The sequence below is a fragment of the Heterocephalus glaber genome, unplaced genomic scaffold (genome assembly GCF_053883595.1).
Source record: "Heterocephalus glaber isolate CG9 unplaced genomic scaffold, H.glaber_assembly_v1.0 deba00001479, whole genome shotgun sequence".
Lineage (NCBI taxonomy): Eukaryota > Metazoa > Chordata > Mammalia > Rodentia > Bathyergidae > Heterocephalus > Heterocephalus glaber.
The window spans coordinates 1,733,577-1,759,351 of NW_028258316.1; the positions used below are offsets into that span (position 1 = coordinate 1,733,577).

The 25,775-nt window shown below is 64.0% G+C and overlaps 1 protein-coding gene and 1 long non-coding RNA gene across 15 annotated transcripts; one reads left to right on the forward strand and one right to left on the reverse strand.

The window, feature by feature from the left end:
* Window positions 1-765: 765 nt before the first annotated feature.
* LOC147826021 (uncharacterized) lies at window positions 766-8,215 on the reverse strand. The gene is made up of 2 exons (XR_015439727.1): window positions 4,163-8,215; window positions 766-3,457 (listed from the first exon to the last, which is right to left on the reverse strand). It is a non-coding gene; the product is annotated as an uncharacterized LOC147826021 (long non-coding RNA).
* A 7,877-nt stretch (window positions 8,216-16,092) lies between these two features.
* Egfl7 (EGF like domain multiple 7) lies at window positions 16,093-25,725 on the forward strand. Of its 14 annotated transcripts, none has more exons than XM_087182691.1 (10): window positions 16,093-16,387; window positions 19,779-19,867; window positions 21,989-22,109; window positions 22,237-22,353; window positions 23,686-23,801; window positions 23,917-24,012; window positions 24,112-24,276; window positions 24,761-24,825; window positions 25,162-25,324; window positions 25,436-25,725. In XM_087182691.1, the coding sequence occupies exons 3-10, from the start codon at window positions 22,021-22,023 to the stop codon at window positions 25,453-25,455; spliced, it is 831 nt and encodes a 276-aa protein (XP_087038817.1). In that variant the 5' UTR covers window positions 16,093-16,387; window positions 19,779-19,867; window positions 21,989-22,020; the 3' UTR covers window positions 25,456-25,725. The 14 variants fall into 14 exon arrangements, 13 of the variants coding, with proteins under 13 accessions (XP_087038817.1, XP_087038811.1, XP_087038810.1 ...); XM_087182690.1 differs by lacking the exon at window positions 16,093-16,387 and adding an exon at window positions 18,245-18,448; XM_087182685.1 differs by having other exon boundaries at window positions 16,235-16,387; window positions 24,761-25,324.
* The last annotated feature ends 50 nt before the right edge of the window (window positions 25,726-25,775 follow it).

The following is a 25,775-nucleotide window of genomic DNA, read 5'->3' on the forward strand; positions in this document are numbered from 1 at the left end:
CCCGCTGTCCCCTGCCTGTAGTGCCCCAGGCCTGGCGCCCCCAGCTGGAAGCGCAGCCACCCGGGGCTCCCCGCAGGTCAGGCCCCCAAACTGCTTCCCCAGCCCAGCTCCTGGGCCTCAGCCAGGGCCGCAGGGGGAACCCCAGGCTGAAGGGAGCTTGGGCGAGCCCAGCAAAGCGCCCCCTCTTGCCCACCGTGGATCCCCAAGGCCCCGTGAGCTCTCAACGGCCCCCAGCCTCGTCAAGTGCTCGCCTCTTCCTCTTCCCCCTACTGGCTTCTGGTTCCCAGGTGCTTGGCGTCCCCTGGTGGCCACGCCGGGACCAGCGGGGACCGGCCAGGGGCGGAGCCAGGGGTGGGCGGGGCCTGGGAAGGCGGGGCCCTGGCGGGAGGAGCGGGGCACGGCCGCGCACGCGCACTCTGGTCCCGCGCTGGTCCCTGGCGGACGCCGGCGGTTCTGTCACAGGCCGGCTCACCCTTTGCTGTGACCGCCGGCCTCGCGGGGCCCAAGCCCGGGACCGAGGCCCAGGTGAGGGTGGGCGCTGGTGCGCGCCTCGCTCGGACCCAGCCCCGTCTGAGGTTTGGATTCGGCAGCCTCGGTTCCGGGCCTGGAGGCCCCTAGCACCCAGCCCAGCCCGTGCAGGAGGAAGCGGGACCCAGGAGGGCCCCGTCCAGAGAGGGCCGGGCCGGATCCAGATGGGGGGACCCAAGCCCGGACACAGGGGGAGCTGCCTCCACCGCGACCAACAAAACAGGAAAATGAATGTGATAAGAGTAGATGTAAATTAAATAGACGTGAACAAACAGTAGAGAAAGATCAAACCAGAAGCTGGTAGATTTCCAATTGGGCTGAGCAAGAAAAAGGGGAAAAAAATAGATTCCCCAAGTCAGAAGGAGAGAAGAAATATCATACAGAGCACAGAATTCAGAAACTGTCTCAGCCATGCTCAGGAGGCTGAGACAGGAGGATTCTGAATTCGAGGCCAGCCTGGGCTACACAGGGAGTAGGGAGTTCAGGGCCAGCCTGGACTATGTGGCAAGCCTTGCCTCCAAAAAAGAAAAGAAGGAAGGAGCATTATTAATTCATTAACACACCCTCCCCAAAGCAAAACAAAACACAACATCCCTGAAACTAAGATGAAACGGAAGATTCCTTGAAAGACACTTTGTCAGAACTGGCGGAGTAGGCAACCCGCATAGCCTCCATCCCACGGAGAAACTCAGTTTGCCTTCAGAGCCGCACCACAAGGACAGCCCCGGCCCAGGTGACCTCTCTGGTGGATGCCAGCAGACGTTTAGGGTAGAGCCCGTACCTGTCGAACATAGAGCCTTCTGGAAAGCAAGGTCCTGGGCCCACCGTGACCCGAGATCAGAGCCGGATGGGACAGCACAGGAGGGTGGGCAGCTGAGTCCCCGCCCGGGTGTGGATCTGGTGCTGTAGCCCTGCTCACCAGGAGGGCGTGGCCTCCAGGGCACCATGGGTCCCTGGCTGAGAGGTGAGTGGTTCTCAGTGCCTCCTGCCCCTGCCCCGGTGGGGCCACTCTGTCTGTCACCTCTGGTGTCCACAGAACCCTCGGCTGAACCGTCTCCTCTATGTTAATTGGCCCGGTGTTTTACTTAGTTACAGAGAGCTAATACAGCCCCCAAGAGACACAGACATGGAAGTCCTTAACAACACATTAGGGAATCCAGTTGATTAGAACTTACAGAGGGGCTGGGGATTTAGCTCAGTGGTTTCGTCGCCTGCCGTGCAAGTGCAAGGACCTGAGTTTGATCCCCGGTACCAAAAAAAAAAAAAAAAAGAACTTACAGAGAGTAATACACATGTCCTGGGGCCTGAGGTTGTCTTGAGAATGCAAAGTTGGTCTGCTGTTCTAAGGTCAGGGAATAGAGTATTACTCTGCTGTAAAGAAGGGTAACCTTGGGCCGGGGATGTAGCTCAGTGGCACCACACCTGCCTTGCAAATGCAAGGGCCTGAGTTCAATCCCTGGTACAAGAAACAAAACAAAACAAAACCCACATGTACAACTAAAATAAGTCAACTTGGGGAGTATAGTTACCATAGCAACAGAATAAAGACACTGCCCACAATGGCCCAATAGCTGCAGCAGAAGCATTTGAGAACATTCAGCACTCGTGTGAAGAACCTCAGTAGACGAGGCACGAAGGGGCCTTGCTGTCCTGGGTAAGATCAGCTACACAGAGCTGTGACTAAGCCACTCTCCATGGGGGGCTCCAAGGTCGGGGCACAGCAAGGACGCCCCCAGCATCCCACAGAAGGTCTGGCCAGCACAAGGCAGCAGGACAAGGAAAGAGGACAGAGATTCACTGAGGGTAGAGCATCCTTTTAAACTACAGCTGGGATGGGCTGGGGATTTAGCTCAGTGGTTCTGGTGCCTGCCTCACAAGCACAAGTTCCCGAGTTTGATCCCCGGTACCAAAAAAAAAAAAAAAATCAAATAAACTACAGCTGGGTGTGGTGGTGTACACCTATCATCCTAGCACTCAGGAGGCTGAGCCAGGAGAATCGCAGCGAGTTTAAAACCAGCCTGAGCTACATAGTGAGACCCTGACTCAGATTAAATACACACATACTACAATACCAGCTACTAGAGGTAAGGGGCAAAGGGTCTCTTTATAAGAATCAGTGATCTGGGCCAGGGATTTAGCTCAGTGGTTCCATCGCCTGCCTCGAAAGCGCAAGGTCTGGAGTTCGATCCCCAGGACCAAAAAAAAAAAAAAATCAGTGACCTTTCTCTAGGTCAGTAAAATGGAAATGGAACACCATTACAATGGCGTCAAAGACATCAAGTGCCAGGAATCAAACTAAGGAAAAAATACACAAGACTTCCAAACTGAAAGCTACGAAAGCTGGCTCTGGGAAGCCAAGGAAGGCCTGAATCACTTGAGATCCGCTGTTTGTAGCCCAGAAGGCTCCGTGTTTCTGAGGGCCTCGCCTCTCCCAAATGGCCTGAAGATTCCTTGCGGGTCCCATCACAATTCCACCAGGCTTTTAAATATCCCACAGGAGGATTCTGACCAGAAAAGGCCCAGAGTGGCCAGAACAGGTTTGGAAACGGAGACAAAGTGAAAGGATCCAGCCACAGGGCCGGACACTGAGACCTCGGGTGGGGGCAGGAGGGTGAACAGGGACACTGGGATGCAGAGGCAGGCAAGTGGACGGGGAGGGACAGCCCCTCCCACGTGTGCCCATGTCGCCGAGTGCCCACGCGGGGTCAGACCGAGCCTTGGTCTCCTCCATCCTCCGTGAAGATGAAGTCAAGGGACTGAAAGGAAATCACGAGCTCAGCATGAACCAGACAGTCCCTGCAGGAAACGAGAGGAGACCCCGGCGCTGGTAGCAGACTCCGCCTCAGGGCCCCAGAGCACAAGCAGAACCGGAAGAGACGCGAGTTGGTGGGTGTCCGTCCAAATCGAAGCTTCCCGCTCATGAGAGGCCCTGTTGAGAAAGCAAAGGTGCAACCCCGGCACTGGGTTAAGGCTCACAAACACGCGTCTCGTGGGCAAACATGAGGGGCTCCCACGGTATTAAGACACAGAAAGCTCAAGTTGTAAAGTTACAACCCCACACAGCGAGGTCACGGAAAACAGGAAAGATCCAAGGCAATGTCACAGCCAAGGGGCGCCCGAGGGGACGAGAACGTCATGTGTGTCCCGGGGCAGGGAGAGGATGTCAGGTGAGAACCAAGGAAATCTGACGAGCATGGATTTGACTTGGGCTTATGGCTTCTGTGACTCTAGAGAATTATTATTACTATTACTATTCTTGGTACAGGGATGGAACCTGAGAACTCGCTACCACTGAGCTGTATCCCAGCCCTGTTTGCATTTTTTAATTTTGAGCAGGGTCCATCTAAGGTGCCAAGGTGCCCAGGCGGGGCTCAAACTTGCAGTCCTCCTGCTTCAGCCTCCGAAGTAGCTGATATGACAGGCATGCACCACCCTGCCGAGCAGTTATTATTTTTGACTGTGGCAGGACATGTAACAGCTTACTGCCCACCACGCTGAAGTGTGCTTCAGTGCATCCACACTGCGGTGCAGCTAGCACCCCAGCCCAGAGCTCTGTCCCCAAGAAACTTCAGCCCTGTACCCCCCCTGGCACTCACCTTCTTTGGGCCCGAGGTCCGGCAGCCCTGGGACTCACCTCGGTGGGAGCACAGGGCCCTGGCCCTGGCAGAGCCGCTCCGCTGGAAGCCTCTGTGCGGCCTCTGCCTTGCTGGCTGCGAGGCGGCCACTTGGAACAGCTTGGTCTTTTCCAGTCTGCGTTGTGGGTTTGCTGCTGTCCAGAGCAGGGCAGCCAGGCCCCCGTGTGCAGAGGGCACAGAGCGAGCGCTGCTGCCCCTCCATCTCCGGTGTCCCCACCCAGCCTGGTGATGTCCCAGAGCCCAGTCCTCCGAGGATCCCAGCTGTGTGCTCCCAGGGCTCCCCCCCCCCGCCCCCCGCGACTCAGTGAGCTCCAGAGTCCGCACATGTGAGTTGGAATCAACCCAGTCTGGCTGACTCAGAAGTTCAACCGTGTGACACAGAATTTCACTTCATTGCAGCCAGAAGGCTGAAAAGCGATGTGACACAGAATTTCAAAACAGAAGCTTGTCCTGGAGCAGGGGACAAAGCCTCTGGGCTGGGAGGTGGCCCTGTGGTGCACAGCTGGCCGCATGCATCACGTCAGGACCCTGGAGCCCCTCTGGGCGTGCAGAGATGCAGGCAGGTGTGTGCACGGCCATGCTCACGGCAGCAGCGTTCACACCAGCCCAAAGGGGCACGTGGTCTGGAGTCCACCACCTGGCAAGGGCTGAGCAAGCTCTGGTAGGCACGCACGCACATGCACGCACACAAACACACACAAGCACACACGCATGCACAGCGCCATCAGCCCCAACTGTGCGCAGGAACTCGGACACTGGCCACCCTGAGGCTCGCAATGGACTGAACCAGTCAAGAAGGACGAGGACCTCGAGGTTCTGATGGCGAGGTCATTTTTTGTGTCAGCTGAGCCGGACCAGGGTGGGGCGCTTCCACTCGGGCGTCACTGTGGGCGCATCTGTGCCATGCTTGGGGTGAGGTTGAGGTGTGGAGGCGCAGACGGTGCGCGGGGCCAGGGAGGGACGGAGGGTCAGTGTATGAGGAGGAGGTGTCCACTCTGCAGGGTGAAAATGTCCGTGGATCCAGTGCGGTGACGGATCCCCCTGGTGTAAACCACACACCCAGCAGTGCTTAGGATGGGACATCTGTGTCCCCCTGACGTCCTCGCAGACACCCACTGGGCTGAGCAGGTGGCTGGGGAGGGAGGCTGCCCTGCCACGGCACTGCCTGGGCCCAGGGCCACTGTACAATGACTCCCCAAGGGGTCACCCCGGCATCACCGGCCCCCAGAAGGTGCAGAGGACCAAGTCCCTGCAGCCCCCGCCCCCTGGACAGATGAGAAGAGCTGGGGGAAGGAAGCCCGAGGCCGGAGCCAGGGAGAGGCAACTGGGAGACGCCTCCTGGAGCAGCAGACGCCCGATGCGGTCAGCACGGCCCTTCAGGAAGCCGCTAGACGCCCCCTCTCCGCTGCCCCCTTCCAGAGCCATCAGCGACCACGTGGGCCCTGCAGTGTCCGCAGCTTCCTTCAGGGGGCGCGCTCGCTGCCCCCGGGTCCTGCCCCTCCTGCCTTCCAAACACGGCCAGCTGCACCATGTCGCATCCAGGGCACCAGCAGCGCTGCTCGGTTGTTGTGGAGCCCACCGGCATTGTAACTCGGGCCCAGTAATAAATTCGAGGGACAAAGTTTAACGAAAGGAAGACACCGTATTTGCAAAGAGGAAAGGAGGGAGAAGGAAAGTAGACAGCTGCCCTGATAAGAACCGGAGTGGGGCCCGGGCAGGAGGGGTCCGGGCCTCGGTTCTCAGCTCTTCTGTGGGGCTGAGTGACTCTGTCCCCTCCACCCGGAACTGGCCGTGCCGGACTGGCTTCCGAGCGCCTCTGCCTGAGGCCATTTCTTCTGGGGGTCTCCGTGCAGCTTCTTCCTGCCTGTTTCCTCGTCCTTGACCCACCTCATCTTAGGGGTGGGCGGCCCGCTGGTAAGGGGGTGCCTTATTCACGTTAGCTCAGAGTTAGCAAGGGCCGCGTGGATGTCCACTGTACCCTACAATGACCCGAGAGTGATTAACACACACACACACACACACACACCAGTGTGTGTGCCAGTGCCCCGTGTGCGTGCTCCTCGCCTCAGTTAGTCCCCCCTGCTCCCCTGCGTTCTGTCGGAGGTGGGGGCTCATCATCTGCAGCCCTGGCTGGCCTTGTGTCCTGCTCTCAGCTCCCTTTCTGGTCTCTTGGTGCAGGTCCCAAGGCCATGGGCGCCTTTATGTTTTTGTCTGTTTTTTCTCTTTTTCTGCTCCTGTCTCCGACTGGCTTCCCAGGAGAATCTCTCTAGTAAAGTTTGTATTAAACCCCTTCTGGTCGGGATTAGCTAGAACTCCTGGGGAGGCCTTGTGTCTACAGACCCCGTCCCTCCCTGCATGCTCACCACCACCCACTCCTGCTGGCCAGTCTCATCCCTACTCCAGGGCCAAGCCCTGGGGACCTGGGTCAGAAACACCACCGCCCTTTGGACGGCGGGTGCACTGCAGCGGAGTCTACCAGGTGCCCTCTTCCTTCCCCTGGCCTCCACCAGCAGCTGAGTGGAGGCTCCTGGGTCTCAGGAAGGACCCAGAGCGCTCCAGAGAGCACGGCCCATGCCCTGCTCTGGCAGGAGGGACAGGCCTGGGTGCCCCCATGTGCTGTCTCTGGGCAGGTTGACCATGGTGCCCCGGTCCCCAGCACATCTGGTGAGGGCCCAGAGGTCCGGGTGCTAAGACCTTCAGGGGAACCCCTGCTTGACCAGGCACTGAGGCCCGAGGGGTGCGGCCGTCCTTGGGGATGGGTCACCACCAGCGGACAGCAGCAGCGGCTGGCACCAGGGCCCGGGGCTCTGCCAGGTCCCCAGCTGGCCCTGTGTCTTGGGCGGCCCAGTGCGCAGCAGAGCGAGGGAGGGGAGGTGTCAGGGGCAGCCAGGCTTTGTCCAGCTGACCTGGGCCTATGCGCCACATGCTGTGGGTGTGACACGGGGCAAACGCCGCTCTGTGGGAAACTGAGGCATAGCTGGGGCCCAGCTGACAATGGCCCTGGCTGGCCTCCTTTGGGCACGGTGCCCTCCCCCTCTGTGTCACAGCCAGGGCCACAGGAGGCACTCGGCGTGACAGGGCTCAGGGCTCCGTGGGACAAGACCAGGCCCAGGGCAGGCGCAGGGCTGTCGCAGCTCGCCGTAGGGCCATTGTCCCCCCACAGTGAAGAGGGAGCTGAGCACTGGGGAGTTACAAGCCCCTGGGCTCCTCCACACCCCTTCTCCCTCTTGGGCAGAAATGGGGGACACTACGGGGGCCAGCACCTTCCTGCAGCAGGTGTCACAGACACTGGTGACCTAACCCAGGCTCAGTGTCCTGGGGCGGCCATGGCCCCAACTGTGACCACCTCGAGGACAGCACTGTCCCCAGGGCCCGCCTGCTCTGAGGGCTCCCGGAGGTGGCCAGGAAGGGCATCTTGCCGTCTATCCCTGGGGTGCCGGGCACTGTTCCCCCTGCTCGGCGCTGGCTCAGTTTCACCCTAAGCCCCTGGAGAGAAGGTCCCAGAAGGAGGGGAAGAGCAAGGCTGCTGCCCTGGGTCCCCACCGCCACCCAGTGTCCCTGTGGATGAGGGAGCCCAGGCCCTGCTGCAGCTTCACCCGCCCCATGTGGCCTCACGTCCATCCAGGGGCGGCCAGGGGCTGGTGACATCAGCGTCACCAGGGAGCCACCTGGGGCAGGACTGGTCCCAACACAGGATTTCCAGGGACACAGGCAGCCCCTCCTGGGGACCACGGGCTGGGTCCCCCAGTGTGTGTCCTGTGCTACGCTGGCTGGGCCACCCTTAAGAGGGCACGGCTGCTCTGTGCTCAGTCTCCCCGCATGACAAATGGGAACGATATGGGCAGTGTGTGATGCCAGCTGCCTGTCCCTCCTCCTGGCCCCAGTCGGGGTGGGGGCCAGGCAGGAAGGGTGGAGGGAGCAACTTCCACCAGGGCCAGGGGCTGTGAGTGCAGGTGCTGATAAGGCGCACATGGCTGGCGGCACATCCGCCTTTTGTCCCAGCCCTGGCCGGCCTTTCCTGCGCAGGGCCTGCTGGCCAGGGACTGTGGCCCACCCACCCTGATCCCCTCTGCCTCTCCCTGGCGCTGGGGTCCAATCCAGCTTGGGGGGATTGGAGGCTGAGGTACAGCACCTGCTGGGGTTCAAGGGCTCCAGATCTGAGGCCGGGGACCTTGACAGAGTGTACCCTGTGGGGTCTGCTGGGGTCACTCAAGGTGTAGACCCTAGGCCAGAGCTCTGTCTCCCCCAGCCTGGGCCCTCGGAGGCTCCCCACCCCCACAGGCCCAGTGCTGAGCACCTGGGCTCCAGGCCCTGGGCACTGCCGGCCCTCCAGCTGGGTCCTGGTGGGCATCCGCCCCATAAGCCCTGTGCCCCTACTGGGGCCCCCAACCTGATTGTCATCTGTCCTACGACAAGCCCAATGCCAGACCAAGAGAGCTGCCAGCCTTGCCCCACTGCCCCCAGTGACAATGTGGTGGCCGCGCAGGGGCACCTGATTCCGTAGTGACCACCGGTGACCATGCCATGACCACATGTGCCACACAGTGGCCACCCTGAGCCGGGCAGGGAGGTCTCACCCCAGTGACACCTCTCCCAGCCTGGACCCCAGGCACCACCCTGGGCTGCAGTCTGCAGGGGACCACAAGACACCCTGTCTTTCCAGAGGCCCTGGGTAGGAGACTCAGACCCTGCACGGGCTCTCTGCAGTCGCGCCCCACCCCAGTGTCCCCCAAACAGTCTCCATGTCTGCTGGAGAGAGCCTCAGAGTCCGTTAGCAGGGCCTGGTGGACAAAGTGACCTGGCCAGAGCAGGGCCTCGTCTACTGGTGGCCTGCCCTCCCTTTCCTGTCCCCTGCACTGTCCTACTTCCCTGGTTTATTAACGTGGTTCACGTACCACACAGTGACCCACTTGAGGCATGTGATTCAGTGGGCTCTGGGATATTACATTATTCATTCTTTTAAATTGTAGTCCAATACATGTAACATAAATGCTATTTAGCTGTTTTTTTTCAGATTGATTGATTGATTGTGTGTGGTTCCGGGAAATGAACCCAGGGCCTTTGCACTGAGCTACATCTCCGGCTCTTTTTAAAATTTTTTTATTTTGAGACTGGATCTCCCTATGTTGCTACATTGCCTGGGCTGGGTTTGAAGCTTCGATCCTCCTGCCTCAGCCTCCCAGAGAGCTGCGAAGACATAGCTAAGCAAATGCTCTGCCATCACCCATGTGTAGGAGCCCAGTGCCAGGCTGAGCTGCACCCCGGCCCTGCAGCCCAGCTCCCAACCGTGGGCCCCGACAGCTCCTCCCGGGGCCGGATGACATGGACCCACCCCCAGCGCGGGCTCCAGCGGTGTCCAGTATACGAGTGAGTGCATGGCTGAGTCCCAGGGCTTGGTTCCGGTCATCGAGGCTCATGGTACCCCTCGATTCAGAATGACTTTCACCACAGGCTGACCAGACACCTTGGGGCCCCCGGGCAAGGAGCGCTTGTCCACCCAGGGGCGTCTGCCCAGCGTGTCCCCTGCTCTGGACCTGAGGAAGGACCGGAGTGCTCGGGGGCTGAGTGCTGCGCCTGCTGCAGCTCCTGCGCAGTCTGGGCCACTCCAAGAGAAGCCCCTACCCAGGGAGTCCTCTTATCCACGTCTTTTAATTCACAGATAAAAATCGCATGTGTGTGTGCTGTACAACACGCCGTTTGAGGTGTGAACACGGTGGGGGGGGTACCCCCAGCTGCTCGACATCTGTCAGAACACACTGTTGCAGTCAGCCTGGTGCCCAAAGATCTCCTGACCCGGTTCTCCCAGCATTTAAGTGAATCCCGGTTGCCTTTGACCGACGCCCCGTGACCCGCACACCCCTCGGGCTGTGTCCACTATGTTCGCCTCTCTGCCTCCCTGTCCTCCGGCTCCGCCTACATTGTCAGAACCCCAGGACTTCATTTCCGCCAAGCTGTGCTCCGAGAGGTGCACCCCACTTTCTTACCACTTGGCTGGGTCCCCATCGCTGCTCTGGGCCACAGAGCTGCCTGCACGTGGGAGGACCGAGGTCTGGCACCCGGGGCTCGTGTCCCCTGCGGCAGATCCTGGGTCACAGGCTGACTCTGCCTCAGGAGGGGCCTCCACACTGATTTCTGTGGGACTCGACCACTTTTAAGGACCTCGGGGAAGCTCGTCACAGACACAGTGAAACCCGGCCCAGCTCCGGGGACTGCGCCTGGTTTTCCTCCGCGGGTGCCGTGTTCTGGCCGTGCCACGTGAACGCCCCCATATGGAACGACCTTCCCTGCCTGGCCTCTGCCGCTGTCACACAGTGGTGCTGAGCGTGAAGCTCCGTTCCTGTCATTGTTCTCGCTTATTTGTGTGTTTTGTGGTGGCCTCCCAGGCTGGTGGCAGAGCCTCTGACACTGAGACGCCCCTGTGGCTCAGCAGCACCCCGTCTGCATGTGTCGCACCCATCTGCAGTGCACACCAGACGTTACCCTCTCTGTGATGCCAATGAGCCTGCCCGTGCCCCGTGGGCCCTGGGTGACAGTGATGTGTCCCTGTGTGGGCCGTCAGTCACGACGGCGGACACTGTGGGCCAGGAGGCAGCTATGGGGGAGCCGTGGTGTGGGTATGGGGCCTCCCTCTGTGTTCTGAACCTAAAGCTGCTCTGAAAAGTAAAGTGTCTTTTTCAAGAGTTTTTTACTGCGATGTCTCCCCGTCCCTGCTCGGAGGGCTGGCCTGGGTGAGGTGGGCGAGGCTCAGCTTGGGGCCCCGTCAGGTTGGCGGTCCTGCCCCATCATACCCACGGCTCTCCTGAAAAGAGGTCGGGTACCACAAGCAAAAAAACTACCCTTATTTTGGAATCATAGCACAAAATAGAAACAAAGACATTATTCCTGGGCCTGGAATAGGCTTCCTGTCCCACCCAGCCACCCCAGGAGGAGGCCACTGGCCTCTCAGTGCTGTAGCAGCCCTGTCCTAGACCCCAACACCACTCCTGTCCCCTAAAGAGGCAGGAGGATGCGCTGGGCCCCGGTGGCACCGGCACAGCGGGGTTGGTGAGCTGGGCCAGCCGCCCTGTCTGTGTCCCCTCCTGCACCCGGCAAGGCCAAGGGCCGGCTGTCCTCTCGGGAAGCTGAAGCAGGAGGGCCCAGAGGGGAAGTGGGTCTTTTAAAAATAACCCCTGCTCAGCTGGTGTGGAGCTGCCTGGCCAGGGGTCGGCCCCCGATCATGTCATTGTCACCACCCACCGCCACTCCCAAGCCCCCTGCTCTGCCTTTGACTCAGCAGAGGCCTGCTGGCTGGGCAGAGGCGGGACCCCCTGATCCGGGGCCCCAGGCTGTCTGAGGCTGCTTCCCGAGCAGCCTGCACCCAGGCTTCCGTGGGCAGTGTCCACAGGGCGCCTGCCCAAGGCACACCCCTACTGTCCCCAGGCCCACACGTGCCTGCTGGCCACAGCCAGAGCCAGGGCTTCCGGCCATTGTCCAGAGCAGGCCTGGGTCAGGAAGCTGCTGTCTCCAGCAGGCCGGGGTGGGGGAGGGAGGCTGCGGACAGGGTCCAGCGGGGCCCCGTGTCACTGACACCCGACAGGGTGAGCACTCGGTGCTTCGTGACCACAGGGGCCTGGGAAGGGCCCTGCACCCCACCCTGGCTGGAAAGGCCTGGGCCACCTTCCCGGGGCCATCCTGGGGCCAGGTTGGGGAGGACGGAGCTGGACACGGGGCACGGGAGGGAGCAGAGGACACAACGGGCACCTCAGACCAGAGGCAGGAAGTGAGACTCAGAGTGGCCCGGGCTTCTCTCTGGATCTGCTGTGTGCTGCCCTGGGCTGTGGTCTCCTCCTGGCAGCATGGGGCATGGTGGCCTCCAAGTGTCCCGAGGTCGCCAGGGGCCTGGGCACCTCTCCACCAGGTAGTGAGGAGGCAGAGGCAGCACTGAGACTGCCTGAGAGCCCAGGACCCCCAGGACCTGGGGAGCCCAGAGCTGGTATGTCCCCAGCGTCCTGTCCAGGCTGTGGGCGGAGCCTCCCCTCCCTGGCCCCTCCATCCCCTAGATGGGGCCGGGCAGGGAGCTGGCTGCAGATGGTTCCGGGCACTGGGACAGAACATTGAGACATTCCAGTGGGCAGCTGGGGACATCCCGGGTGACCTCCTCTCCTGGGGCTCCCGGCCAGCCAGCAGCCCCAGCCAGGCCCTGCAGAGACCCAGCACCCCCTGGCATCTGCTGAGGGCCAGGTCTTCACAGCACTGTGCCCAGCACCCAGCTCCTGGCCCTGCTGAGGGTTCCGAGGAGGGAGGGAGCCCCACCGCCTTGCCCTGCCTGCTGCACCGACATCAGCTCTGCGGCGTCCTCGCTGTACCCGCTTCCCATCCAGGAGGACAACCTGGCTCTGGAGTGGGCGCTGCCCAGCTGCCCGGGCCAGCTCCTCCTCGGCCCTAGCACAGGCTTCGTGGGTGCCTGACAAGCTCCCACACACTCCCCACTCCACCCTCCAGCACGCAGCGTCCGAGCAAGATGGGGACAGCTCTGCCCTGGCCTCACCAGGCCCCCAGCTTCCCCAGGGTCAGCCAGAGGTTGTGTGTTCAAAATGCAATGGCGCAGGAGGAATGGTGGGATAGCCATTGCGCTGGTAAACACAGATGACCACAGGACCCCAGTACTCCTGGCCAGGACTCTGCCACACCTCAGGGACGGGACACTCGCATCCCCACAAGCCTCACATATGCAGGTTTACCGCAACATGTTCACCATGGCCAAGGAGAAAGCCACCCGGATGCCGACTAGAAGGGTGGATAACCCTGTGGCCTTCTATGCCCTGGACTGTCATGCGGCCACAGACAAGGAACAAACCCCGATCCGGACTATAAGCAGGGGGCCGCGAGCACAAAACTGGCAAATAAAGAAGGGGCAAGACTGGCATTTGTGTGAAATCTCTGGACCTGGCTAATCCAGAGACAGATGGCAGGACAGTCGTGGTCGAGTGGGCAGGAGGGGGCCAGAATGGACTGTGATGATGGTCACGCAGCACGTCTGTCCCCTAAGCCCCTGGATTGTGCGTGTTAATGGGCAGATTGTGTGCCCGCCAGCTATGCCTCAGCAAAGCTACCGCAGGAAATGGGGGCCCTGTCCCTGGCCTTGGGGACCCCCAGTCCCATCCCAGGTGCATGCTGAGGCAGAAGCACTCAGGTCTGAGGCCGGCCAGGCCACACAGCGCTGTGCAGGCAGGGGCCCGGGCTCTGTGGTTCCCTCCCCCACCAGCCAGGGCCAGGGCCGGGACAGCGGCTCAGGCTCCAGGAGAACTTGCTCTGGCCTCTCCTGCCCACACTATTTATCCTCAGCAGGGGCATGGAGGTGCTGAACACCATAGAATCTGCAGCTACTAACCTGGGCCCTAACAAGAGGGCCACGGAGCACTGTCCCCGACACCCCAGCAACCCCAGTGCCCCCAGCCAGCCTCAGTTTGCCCTTTGGGGAACGGAGGGCCCTAAGACCCCAGGAGCTGGGGCTGTTCTGCCCTGGCCTGCAGTGGGCCCTGCAGTGCCGCACAGGGAAGAGGGCTCAGACTGCATTCCTGCTCCCACCCACAGCGGCTCACAGCAGGGGCGGCCAGGCTTCCTTGACGTAGTCCCTTCCCCTCTGCAGGGCCCCCCATTGTTCTCCACAGCTCCGCCATCTGCCCCCACACACGCGCTTCCTGCTTCCTGCCTCCTGCCTGAGAGGAAACAGAGATTTCTGGCCCTGCTAGGCAGATGCCTGTTTTTCCCTTCCTCTCTTTACGTGTTTGAAGGATATTTAAAAAAAAATAAGAGGAACAGGTAGCCGTGGAGCTGGGTGCCGGGACCAGGGCACCCACGGGCTCTGGACCTGGGGCTGCCGTGGGCCCCTTTGAGAGTCAGGTACCAGTTGTGCTGTCCTCCTCCGACCTGCCCCAAGCCTCCCAGGACTCTCCAGGCCCTAAACTGATCTGTGGGGAAACTGAGGCAGAGAAGCCTCCTGAGCACCGAAGTCCCTGGTCCCCTGGAGCCCCACGGTGGCCCTGCAGGGGTGCTGGCTGGCCGAGTGGGGAGAACCCCAGCTCTCCCAGAGCCCCCGCTTCTGCTGACCTCAGGGACCAGTGGGGTCAGCAGGCAGAGGGCACCTCCGCCCTGCCCCGTGCAGAAGGAGACACTGAGGCTCGGGGTCCAGTCAGCCCTGCCAGGGACAGGCTGTGACGTGGGCAGTCATCCTAGGGGCCTTGGCTTCCTTCTCTGTCCATGGGGTGGGCCGGGGGGTCGCGCCCTTCGCTCGCAGGCCCGGTCTCTCTTCCCTGCCAGGGAGGAGGTGGCTGGCATGGCCCCAAGTGGGGGCGGCTGCTGACCCAGTGCCCACCCCAGTCGACCTGCCTGCACCCCAGCTCTCCGGGACTTCCCTTTCCTCCCTGAGATAGAGTGTTTTTTCCCCTCCTCGCTAATGGCCGCCCATCCAGGGGGCTGACCAGGGCTTCCGTCCAGGGCACCAGGCACAGGGAGCCCCGGGTCCAGAGATGCCCCTTCCTCAGCTCCTGCAGGAAGCTCGGGTGCTGGGAGGAGCCTGGGCCCCAGAAGAGGCCAAGATGTGGACAATCCGGGGCATGAGGACCTGACAGTGGCCCTTTCCCTCTGCAGTGTCCTCTGGGCCTTGGGCTCTGTCCGGGCTTCACCCGGCTTGGCACCCCCATTTCTCCCCATTTCTCATGACCTGGTGGGAGGCACCCTCTCCCCGCTCCCTCGGGACTCCCTCAGACCTGAGGTACACCTGCCTCAGCTTACAGACTGCCCTGACCCCTGGGGTCTCCCCATGAGGGGGTCCTGCCCAAGGGAGGGGTTCTGTCTTTCGCCTCCTGACGGGGATGAAACACCGGCACAGGGATCCCACCACACTCCTGGGAAGACAGCGCTGCTAACTGTGGGTGTGGGGTCCCTGAGGACTGCTGGGTACTCATTGGCTTCCTACATCTCCTGGGGCCAGCGACACCCAGAGAACGCGTCCCCCAGGCTCCAGCAGCTTGTACGTCCCTGGTGACGGGGCAGGGGGCCGGCCACACACACGGACCCTGTGACAGGTGCGGCACAATGAGTCGGGGCAGGGGTCCTCTGAGTCCCGGGATGGGTGCTCACTCCATGGGCACCCAGGGTGACATGTCCAGCTGCTCGCTCCCCACAGGGCGGGTTGGCTGAGCCAACGGGGGATGGCACAGCCCGGGCCTTGCTCCACCCTGGCAGGCTGCTCAGAGCTGTCCAGGCCCGTGGGGCTCCCACTCCTCAGGGTGCCAGAGTGCGAGGAGCTCCATTCTGAGCGTGCTGAGGCCTGGGAAGGGTCACCGCCTGCTGTCCCTGCAGGGAGCTCTGTGAGGCCCGAGTGCTGTGAGCAGAGGTGTGGCGAGGCCGAGGCAGGGCGCACTGTCCCCCAGGCGGGAAACAGGCAGCTGGAAGGGTGGGCCCGGGCCCAGGGCCCTCGCTGGAGGCTCCCTGAGGCTATGTGAGGGGAACCTGGGCCTGGGCCCGAGTGTCAAGGGCAGCAGAGGGTGGGCACGGCTGCGAGGAGGGGAGGCTGGGGGCCTCGAGGTGCAGGGCCGCACCGTCCCCAAGTGTCCTTGGAGCTCAGGACCCCTGATCTCCATGCCCAGGGCCTCCACTCCCCATTGCTGGCCCTGGACAGGTGGCTTCGTCCTCCTACGGGCAATCAGCGGGCACCACGTGGGGCACTGTGCGCCCAGGGCTTCTGAAACCCGCGGGGCCGAGTCAGGGACAGGGCTGCAGGGAGGGGCAGCCAGAGACCCCCGCAGGCTGTTTCTCCCCATCCGAACCCCTCAGTCCCTCAGACACTGGCCTGGCCCAGGGTGGGTGCCCTACCAGCCTCGCCCATCCAGCCTCCCAGGAGACCGGCATGGGCCAGGCCATCCGCTGCGGGAAGGTCGGCCACTTCTGGCTGAAGCAGGCCGGGTGGTGGCTGCAGAGCCATCCTGTCCCTGAGGCTGGCGCAGCCAGGGGATAAACAGGAAGGCCCTTCTCTCCACCGCTCTGCTGCATCTTTCCTTCCTGCAGACCTGCTCTCCCGCCCCAGCCTGCGGCTCCCAGCCTCCACCGCCCACCTGGTCCACCCTCTCCAGGGCCTGGAGGCCAGAAGCTCAGCAGTGAGCGGTCCGGGGAGGGTCCCCGCCACCCCTCCGACCTGGCTAGTGCATGAGGAGGATAAGGTCATCGCCTCGGAACATGAGCAGGTAGGCTGCAAGCGGCTGTGATTATCTAGCCCAACTGTGGGGCGTATGGGGAAACTGAGGCCCCGTGTGAGGCAGACCTGCAGCTTCCGGACCACAGCTGGCTCTGCCTTGGGCAGAGGGTTTGGCTCAGGGCTCCCAGGACTCCACGAGGACCAGGCCTACCAGGTCCCCACTCAGGGTTGCTGGGCGGGCAGGGTGAGCATGGGGTGCCCTGCCGCAGTGGGGAGCGCAGGCTTGGGCAGGAGGCACCGACTCCCTCCGAGGACCGGCACCCTGCAGGGCGCACACCTCCAGGGTGAGGGACCCTCAGGGCCTGGGCACAGAGCAGCCCCATTCATGCAGCCCCAGCCCCTCCTGCCCCTCCCGTGCCCATGGTGGGACCTGGGCAGCTGTCCAGGCCAGGCCTGGCACCCTGGGTTTGAGCCAAGGGGCACGGACAGCAGTGCATAGAAAAGGCACAGCCCTCCCACACACAAGAAGCCCCCGGCTTGAGGGCGAGAAGGGCAACCTCCCACCCACGTAGTCGTGGCCGGTCACTCCCACTACCCCGTCACCCTAGGAGCTGGGGTTCCCTGAGAAGGCAAGGGCAGCAGCTCTGCAGGCCCTCACTGCTTCCCACTCTGGGCCTCAGTTTCCCTTTCTGTACACAAAAGGCTAGGATGTAGCCATCCCCAATACTGCCTGGACCTATCCGGCCGAGGAAGAAGCCCAAGTGTGGGGGCTGAGGTGGACTGGACTGGCCGGGAGATGGGGCAGAGGACATCCTCCCGGCGGGGGCTACTAGTGCAGGAGCCCCTCCTAGTGGGCGGGGCCTGGGGAGGGAGCCGAAGGCTGGGTGGGGCAGAGGGGCTGCAGTGGTGATGGGGTTCCACCCGCCAGCTCTGCCCAAGCCCCAGCTCAGACCTCAGCCTCTATGGGGGGCAGCTCTCCTGGCCCCGTGGAACAGATGGGGAGACTGAGCCCAGGGAGAGGCGAGCCCCTCAGGCGTGGCAGGGGCTGGCCCAGGCCTGGGCCCTTCTGGCTGAAGCCCCTGTCCCTGACCCCAGCGGGTACTTGCAGCAGCCCCTGGCCCTGGCCAGGGGACAGGCAGGGAATGTGCCAAGCCACTCTTGATGCCCCGTTGGCCCAAGCTGTCCAGCGAGGCAGATCGGGGTGGGGAGGCTCAGGGCCGCAAAACTGAGGGCACCCCACGTGGGCAGGCAGGGGCTGATCCCAGCAGGGCTTGTACCCTAAGGGCAGCCAGGGTCGGCGAGGGCCCACCCCGGTGCCCTCCGCCCACTGCGGTCAGGGTATGTCCTTGGCAATGTCCTCCTGCACCCCGTTGCAGCATCTGAGCCCCAGACATGGTGGCCAGACCACAGGGAACCTGAGGTGCACCGCTCCCTGTCGGCCGCCTGAAGCACCTGTATCCCTGCCCCCAAGTCACCGGAAGCCCAGGGTGAGGGCTGAGCATCCTCTGGAAAGTGCAACTGCAGGTCTGCGGGGTCGGGGTGCTCACACCCCACACTCCCGGGCGGCTCTTTCAGGGTGTCCTGCCCTCCCAGCCCGGCCCTTTCCCACTGGGTCCTGCCACCTGCCACCCTCGCCAAGGCCTTGTGTGTCACACACGCGTCTTCTGTCCCCTGGGACCCCAGCCTGTCTCTGGCAGCTCCAGGCCCAGACCCTGCCGTCCCGGGGGACAGCTCCCCTCCCCCACAGGCTGGCCGGCCCCTCGCACACTCAGTGGCCCCCACCGCCCCTCGGCCTCCTGTTTGTTCGCTGACAGATCCCCGTTATCAGCAGAGAACACACACAGGAAGTCCGGCCGGGAAGGGCCCATCCCAATCCCGATTTACACGGGACGGAGCATAAAAAGCCACCCTTCCTCACCCGGGAGGTGCCTCTGTGCCCTGGTCGCTGCCCCGAAGGCCAGATGGAGGCTGCAAGGGACAGGACAGGCAGGCCGGCCTCAGGAGATGCCCTAGGGCGGCCAGCAGGCCTGACGCCCCCGCAAGGGGCAGGGTCCGTGCCTGGCCCCAGGAGGTGGCAGTGGTGGCCTTGGCCAAGCCCATGTGGTATCAGGTATGCAGGGCAGCCCTGCAGGGTGGGGGAGCGGGCGCAGGGGTCCCGAGTGTCCCCTGGACTCCCGAGGAATGGTCGGGCACCTACTGGTGGGGCTCGAGCTGGTCCCGCTCTGGGTGGGGCTGTCTTCCTTCAGGCTGACCCTGTTGCTCAGAGCGGCCCCAGCCCTTGGCCTGGATCTCAAGTGGTGGCCCAGCCTGGACCCACCCCTCACCCCAGCTGCATCCCTCCTGGCCACCTCTGCTTCCTAGAGGAGCCCTCAGGGCTGGCAGCAAAGCTCAGCCTCAGGGGTCTAACTGGACCCTCACCTCCTCCTCTGCTGCCACCCGGGCCACCCAGGGCTGGGGTCTTCTCCTCGTGCTCCTGCTGTGGACGAGGACTCCGGGGACCAGAAGGGGGCTGGTGGAGGATCACCCCAGGGAGGAACCTCAAGCCCCATCTCCAGCCCAGACGGGTGCAGAGGAGTCCCCACCTCTGCTGGGCTGGCCGAGGGATGGCTCCTGGGGAGGCCTCTCGTCACCCTCAACTCAGTCCCAAAGGTTCCAAGTCCCCCAGTGTCAGAGGGGACCTCCCAGGCCCCTGGCTCATCCTTTCTCCTCTGGCCAGGCCGGAAGGGCCCAGGGCAGGTGAGGCCACAGCCAGGAATGGGCAGAGGGGACAGTGTGAGCGGCATCCCCATCGGTGCTTGGCAGGCAGTGGAGGGGGCTGTGGTCAGAGGCCAAGGGAGGACAGCTTCAGGGACAAAGAGGGCAGGGGCCGGCAGGGCACTCTCTCGCTTAAAGCCCCCAGCCGCGCTCAGTCCTCCCCTGCCCAGGACTGGCTGAGAGCTGCCCTGCTAGTTCTAGGGGTTCCAGAAACCTAGGAGCCCCCATCCCGACAGCAGCGATTCCTGGCACCCTCAGACCCATCTGCTGGGGGCCTCCAGGGCCCCTTGGTCCGGGCAGTGGTGCTAAACAGAGAGGGAGGCGTCTCTGGGCGGGCACTCCCTCTCTTCGGCTCCCGCACAGTCAGGGGACCCCAAAGCAGAGCTCGGAGCCCATCATTCCGCTCGCATCTGTGGACCATACACCCACCTGGGCTGAGAGCAGGACTCAGCCCTACTTGGGCATCCTCTCCTCTGCCTTCCTGCTGGGGACGGGCCAGGGCAACACCCCATTTCCAGAGGGGAGCTGGAGTCCACCCCAGGCCAGGGGACTTGGTTGCCAGGCAACGCAAGAGGTCAGCTCATCCTGGGACAGACGAGGGACAGGGACAGCACTGGCCCTGCAGCTGCGTCAGAGTCTGGGCCCGGCCGCCAAGCACTGATCCACACCCCTGCTCTGCCCCTCAGCCCGCAGCGCCCGCCAGGCATGGGCGGCCCCCCGAGTCCAGAGGAGCAGCTGCCGCTGGTGTGCAGGGGATGAGTGGGCTCCGCACCAGGTGAGTCCCCAGCAACCAGGAGCAGCGCTGAGGGGAGCCTGCGCACGCCTGTCCGCCCGGGCCGTGCGTCCGAGGGCCAGCGGGGCGTGGGGCCAGACCTCAGGCCGGGAGAGCCCGCACCGCTACGAAGGGGACAGCACGAGCGCCGGGTGCCTTGGCCCAGGCGTGAACTCAGGCGTGGAGGGGAGACACCAGCCCAGGGTCCTGGAGGTGACCAGAGGCAGGGGTTGTCCTTAGGGAGGGACACTCAGGGTGGCCCTGGCTGCCCCGCGGGAGCAGTGTCCCCACCTAGCCGGCCTTGGTGAGGAGGGCAGCTTGGGGTCACACCCTGGTGGCTTCTGGGACCCTGCTCAGTGCCCCGGGGCTCCAGGGCCGCCCCGAGGCCGGTGTGCTGCCTGGCTCTGCGGTTGTGGAGCCCGCCTCCTCCGCTGGCCTCAGTTTCCCCATCCGCACGATGGGGGCGGAGCGGACCGGGAGCCCACGGGGCGGGGGCGTGGCCAGGGCGTGGCCAGGGCGGGGCGGGCTCGGGGCCCCAAGGCGCGGCGGCGCGGCGGCGCGCACGCGCGCCGGATCGCGCGGTGAGTGCGGAGGCAGCGGGAGCGCGGGGTGGGGGGCGGGGGGCGCGGGGCGCTCGCGCGTGGCCCGGGAGGCCGGGGCCGCGGGGCGCGGAGCTGGGGTGGTCACCCGCTCGACGCCGAGCGACCGCGGGGACCCAGAGGTGAGCGCGGGGACCCCTTGCCCGGCCGGCCGCCCCAGAACGGGCCCGGCGGCCCCGAGCACTGGCGCCCCCTGCTGGACACCGCGGCTCCCACCCGACCCCAGCCCGCGACCCCCGCGCCCGACTCTGAGCCTAGGCCCGCGCCCCGCGGCGCCGCCGTCCTGGCCGTCCTGGGGGGCGAGCGCTGCACCCCCTCCCACGCAGGCCGCAGCCAGCGGGGTTGGCAGGGGCGAGAGTGCCCCCGCGTCGTCTGCTCTTGCGCCCGCCGCCACCGCGCCCTGCGGGTACCGACGCCCAGACGCCCCTCGGGGGATCGGGCCCGCGGTAGTCGGGCCTCCCTGTGCGCCCAGCTCCCTGGCGGGCTGCGGGGCTGGCAGGTGGGAGAGGAGGTGGCAGGCAGGGCCAGTGACACTGGAAGGGACGCGATTGCTTATCCTGCTGGTGGACGCCAGAGCCGAGTGAGGTTCTGCGCCCACAGCCGCGGGGCTTCCTCTGGCCTTGGGCAAAGCATGACTTTCAAAAATCGAATCTCCTCAACACAGTTCCCTTTCTAGACTGCGCTCAGCACTCTCGGGAGGTGCTAGGGACGAGGGTGGCGGGCCGTGACATCTGGGCACACAGGGCTCCCTAGGCAGCACCCCCTGCCCACCCGGGGACCCACTGGCCCACCTCCTCCCTGCTGGCCCCAAGTTCCGCCAGGAAGCACACCTGCCCACAAGCCCCCGCCCACTGCCCCAGATGCCTGGGCTTAGCCCCAGAGGACACAGGGGACACCCACGCTGCCTTTCCACTGGGGACTGAGAGGCCTGGCCCGCCTGAGGGGCTGTGGGAAGCAGGGGCGGGCTTTCCTGTGGGCCTCGGAGACCCTAGCAGCAGCTGAGGAAATGGAGTCTCAACAAGAGGGTGGCCTTCCCACCTGCCTCGGGGAGCCCCCAGCTCCCTGGTACCCACTGCTTGCAGTCCCTTCATCAGTGTCATGGGGTGTTAATTCTGGGCTGGAGATGGGGCATGTTGGGGTCTGGGGCCCCCAGGGGCTCCCCAGGCCGGCCACGCACAGACTCCATCTGGGGGCACCCCTGCAGTGGTCCCAGAAGGTGCGCACCCTGTCAGAGCTCCTGCCTGGCCCACAGTGCCCCTGGGTGCTGGCTCGGCATTTGGCAGATGAGATGCCCAAACTCAAAAGGGCCCAGTGACAGTTCACAGCCTGCAGTGTGGGAGAGACGGCCCTACCCCTTGTCACCCAGGAGCCCTGAAATCCAGCCCCTTGGCCTCAGGCTGCTGTGGACAGAGCCAGCTGCTTCCCTGTGCATAGCCCTTGGCATGTGGCTGAGCAGGCAGCTTGAAGCTGGGGATCTGGCCAGAGGGGACCCGCAGGGGACTGATGGGTGTGTGCTCTGCTCCAGGCCACCCAAGGCGAAGGCTACCCCTCCTGGAGATGCAGGGCATGTGGGCCTCCCAGGAGCTGCTGCCATTGTGGCTTCTGGTGTTGGCGGCAGGTGGCAGTGTGCACGCCTACCGGCCCAGGTGAGCCAGGGCGGCCCCAGTCCTGGAAGGGCTCCCTACAGGCTACTCCTGCGGTCCCTCCCCTGGTATCCCCACATCCCAGGCTGGAGGGCCCGCTCCACTCCTGCTGACCCCGCCCCACCCCCAGCCGCAGGGTGTGTGCTGCTGGGGCTGCCCCGGGCTCCGTCTCGGAGTCCTTTGTGCAGCGCGTGTACCAGCCCTTCCTCACCACCTGTGATGGGCACCGGGCCTGCAGCACCTACCGGTGAGTGCACCAGTGCCAGCCCAGGGCTGCCCCAGAGCTCCCCAACCCACAGTACACTAGCTGCCTCCTGGGGCCCCTGACCTTGGGGCTTTAGGGTGGCCGGTCTGTTAGGTCACCCCAGCGTCAACTGGGGGAGGATGGGACCTAGAGGGCTGCCCACCTTGCCTGGCCCCCTCCACTTCCGGGGTGCTCACTTACCCTCCTTGGGCGGCGGCGTAGGCTCCAGGGACTCCCCCTGAAACCCACCTCAGTCATCCGGTCCTGTCCTGGGGCTCCAGCATGCACCTCTCTCCCCGTAACCCCCAGGGTCCTTATGCCTGAGCAAGGGGAGCTCAGCCTCCTCTCTGCCCAGAAACATCTGGGAAGGCCCGGGAAGGCGCAGGAGGGGTGGAGTGAAAGCCACGCTCAGTGTGCGAGCCGGTAACCCCGACTACTTTCGAGGCTAAGGCAGGAGATTGCAAGCTCAAGGCTGCCCTGAGCAGTTGAGACCCTATCTCTAAATTTTAAAAAGTTAAGACTGGGGACGTGGCCCAGTGGTAGAACGTTTGTCGAGCCCGTGTGAGGGCCTGGATTCAGTCCTCAGCACTGCAAATAAGTAAATAAAAGTTCAGATTCAAGGGCCAGGAATGTAGCTCAAGCGGCACAGCACCTGCCTGGCAAGTTCGAGGCCCTGAGTTTGATTCTTGGTGCCAAAAAAAAAGTTCAGATTCAGACTGGGCGTGGTGGTGCACGCCTGTGATCCCTGTACTTGGGAGGCTGAGGCAGGAGGGTTGCCCTGAGTTCCAGGCCAGCCTGGGCTGCATAGTGAGTTCAGGGCCAGGTTGAACTATGTAGCAAAGTTCAGGTCATGGCTCTGCCCTCAAGGGAGAGGCCTGGACTCCAGATTTGAGAGGCTCAGAACCCCCAAAGCTAGAGAGGCACTGGCTTAGGACCAACTTCAGCACCAGGTACCCAGAGCTCAGGGAAGGAAGGAAGGGCGGAGCCAGTTCTGCAGGGGACCCACTGCAGACAGGGCCAGCCTGCCCCCATGCCCCGTCCCGGGAACTTGAGGAGTCCAGTGGGCCATGGCACAGTGCTGTCTCCGCTCTGCCAGGTGTGGCCAGGCTTCCTCCCTGCCCCAGGTCTCACTCAGACCAGAGCACCCCAGGGAGAAAGGCTGTGTAGTAGCCCCTGCTGTGTCCCTGGCAGAAGGGACTCTGGGGACACCCAGGACCTCCCCAGGTACCCTGAAGCTGGCAGGCTGGCACACAGGGGCCTCAGTGTGGTGTCTGGGGCCCCCCTGCCCAGCCACCCCGTGTCCCAGGCCCCTCTGAGCCGCCCCTGCCCCTGCAGAACCATCTACCGGACTGCCTACCGCCGTGGTCCTGGGCCAGGTCCCACCAGGCCTCGCTACGCCTGCTGTCCCGGCTGGAAGAGGACTGGTGGACTCCCCGGGGCCTGTGCAGCAGGTGAGAGGCAGGCCCTGGCACATCCCATGGCCAGGCACTAGGGAGCTGGGCCCCCACTCTGCCGGAGCCCCCACCCTTGCTGCCAGAGAGTGGTGATGACCTCCCTCCTCCCCAGCAATATGCCAGCCGCCCTGCGGGAATGGAGGGAGCTGTGTCCGGCCTGGCCGCTGCCACTGCCCAGCCGGATGGCAGGGCAACACCTGCCACACAGGTGAGGCTGGGCCTGCTCTCCTGGGCCCTGGGTCCCCTCCTGGATTCCCAGTGCATCTTGAGCCAGGTTGGGTCTGCACCTGACACCCCCTTCCCGCAGACGTGGATGAGTGCAGCTCCGGAGGGGTCGGCTGTCCCCAGGGCTGCGTCAACACTGCGGGCAGTTACCAGTGCCAGTGCCGGGAGGGGCATAGTGCATCTGCAGACGGGACGCACTGCCTGCCCACAGCAGGGCCCCCCAGGGTGGCCCTGAACCCCGTGACAGGTACGCTTGCCTCCATCCCTGATGCTGCTGCCCCGGGCGGTGGGCAAGTGGGGCATTCCCCTGCGCTGTCACCGGGGCACGGAAGGCAGTGAGCCCTGGGCGGCTGGGGCCTCTCAGCCAAGCAAGTAGAAGGCGCTGCCCACCTGGGGCTGCCTCCCTGCTGGCCTGGCATCCGGGAGACGCCGTCCCTCTGCTGGTGACGGGACATTATTACTTTTGGTACGCGCTGTGACACTTCAAACTCGTACCGTGAGTAATAATGCGCCGTCGGCAGCCCAGCACCAAGATGCGTCAGACCTCAGTGAGGACCCATCGGCGCGGCACCACCCGGACCCGGTGCTGAGGAGCGGGCAGGGCAGGGCCATGTTCCTGATGGCAGCCAGATGGCCCGGTCACAGAGCTGTGTCGGCTGTGCCCGTAGCTGGACAGTGGTGGGATGAGGCGGGTGGAGGGGCTGCCTGACATCGTGCTGGCTCTGCCCCAGGAGTGGACCCTGCGGCGAGGGCGGAGGTGCAGAGGCTGCAGGCCCGAGTCGAGGTGCTGGAGCAGGTGAGACCAGCAGAGGCTGCGGGCAGCTGGCAGGGCTGGGAACGAAGCTGGCCCGGCGGGGGCTGGTTAAGGCTCTCCAGGGCACACAGGGAGTGGGGGTGCAGGCCAAGCCACCCCACCTGGCACACTGCCTTCCCACGGAGCTTCAGCCCTGGGCCCCCGAGGCCTGGGCATTGTGCAGCCAGGCCCTTGGCACCTGATGTTGATGTCCCCCTACCTGGCTTGGGCACTTGTGGGGCCACAGTGCCCCCTGGTGTCGAGCAGACGCCACAGCCAGCTGGTTCTTGGATAGAGGGAGCTGGGAGCCTGGGTCAGCGCAGCATCCGCATCCCGCAGAAGCTGCAGCTGGTGCTGGACCCCCTGCATGGCCTGGCCTCGCAGGCCCCGGAGCAAGGGCCGCAGGCCCCCGGCAGCCTTCTGGCCCACTCCTTGCAGCAGCTGGACCGCATCGACTCACTGAGTGAGCAGATCTCCTTCCTGGAGGAGCAGCTGGGGTCCTGTGAGTGCCCATGTCACCTCCCCTCTCTCAGAACCCCCGGCTCCTCCAGGCCAGAGGGTGGGACGGGGAACGGCCGCAGGCCAGGTGACCCAGCCTTCTCCTCCACCCCAGGCTCCTGCAAGCAGCTCTGATGGCCATCTCACACCCAGGGCTGGACCTAGCGAGACCACAGCCCTCACCCACTCCAGGCAGGGCCCATGCTGCTCCTGGTGAGGGCTGTGAGCCGAAGGCCAGGGAGTGCCTCGCTCTGGTCCTCATCCCTCAGGGTGGGCCCCTGCCAGGCTCTCCTGGGCCTCGGGGAAGGTACGAGGGCTCCCTGCCCAAGCTGGGATATGGAGCGTGGTGCGCAGCTGCCCGAGGTGGGGCGGGCCTGTCCCCATCAGAATAAACTCGAGACTTGAGCCTTGGTGTCAGTGGATGGACCAGGCCTCTGCGCTGGCCCTGCATAGCA

Bases quoted from the DNA above. Each gene is read 5' to 3' on its own strand.
- Egfl7 (XM_087182682.1), top strand. From the start codon at position 23,381: ATGCCCCGTCCCGGGAACTTGAGGAGTCCAGTGGGCCATGGCACAGTG. The intron at 23,802-23,916 runs GTGAGAGGCAGG...CCTCCTCCCCAG, and splicing joins CCCCGGGGCCTGTGCAGCAG to CAATATGCCAGCCGCCCTGC. The intron at 25,325-25,435 runs GTGAGTGCCCAT...CCTCCACCCCAG, and splicing joins GGAGGAGCAGCTGGGGTCCT to GCTCCTGCAAGCAGCTCTGA.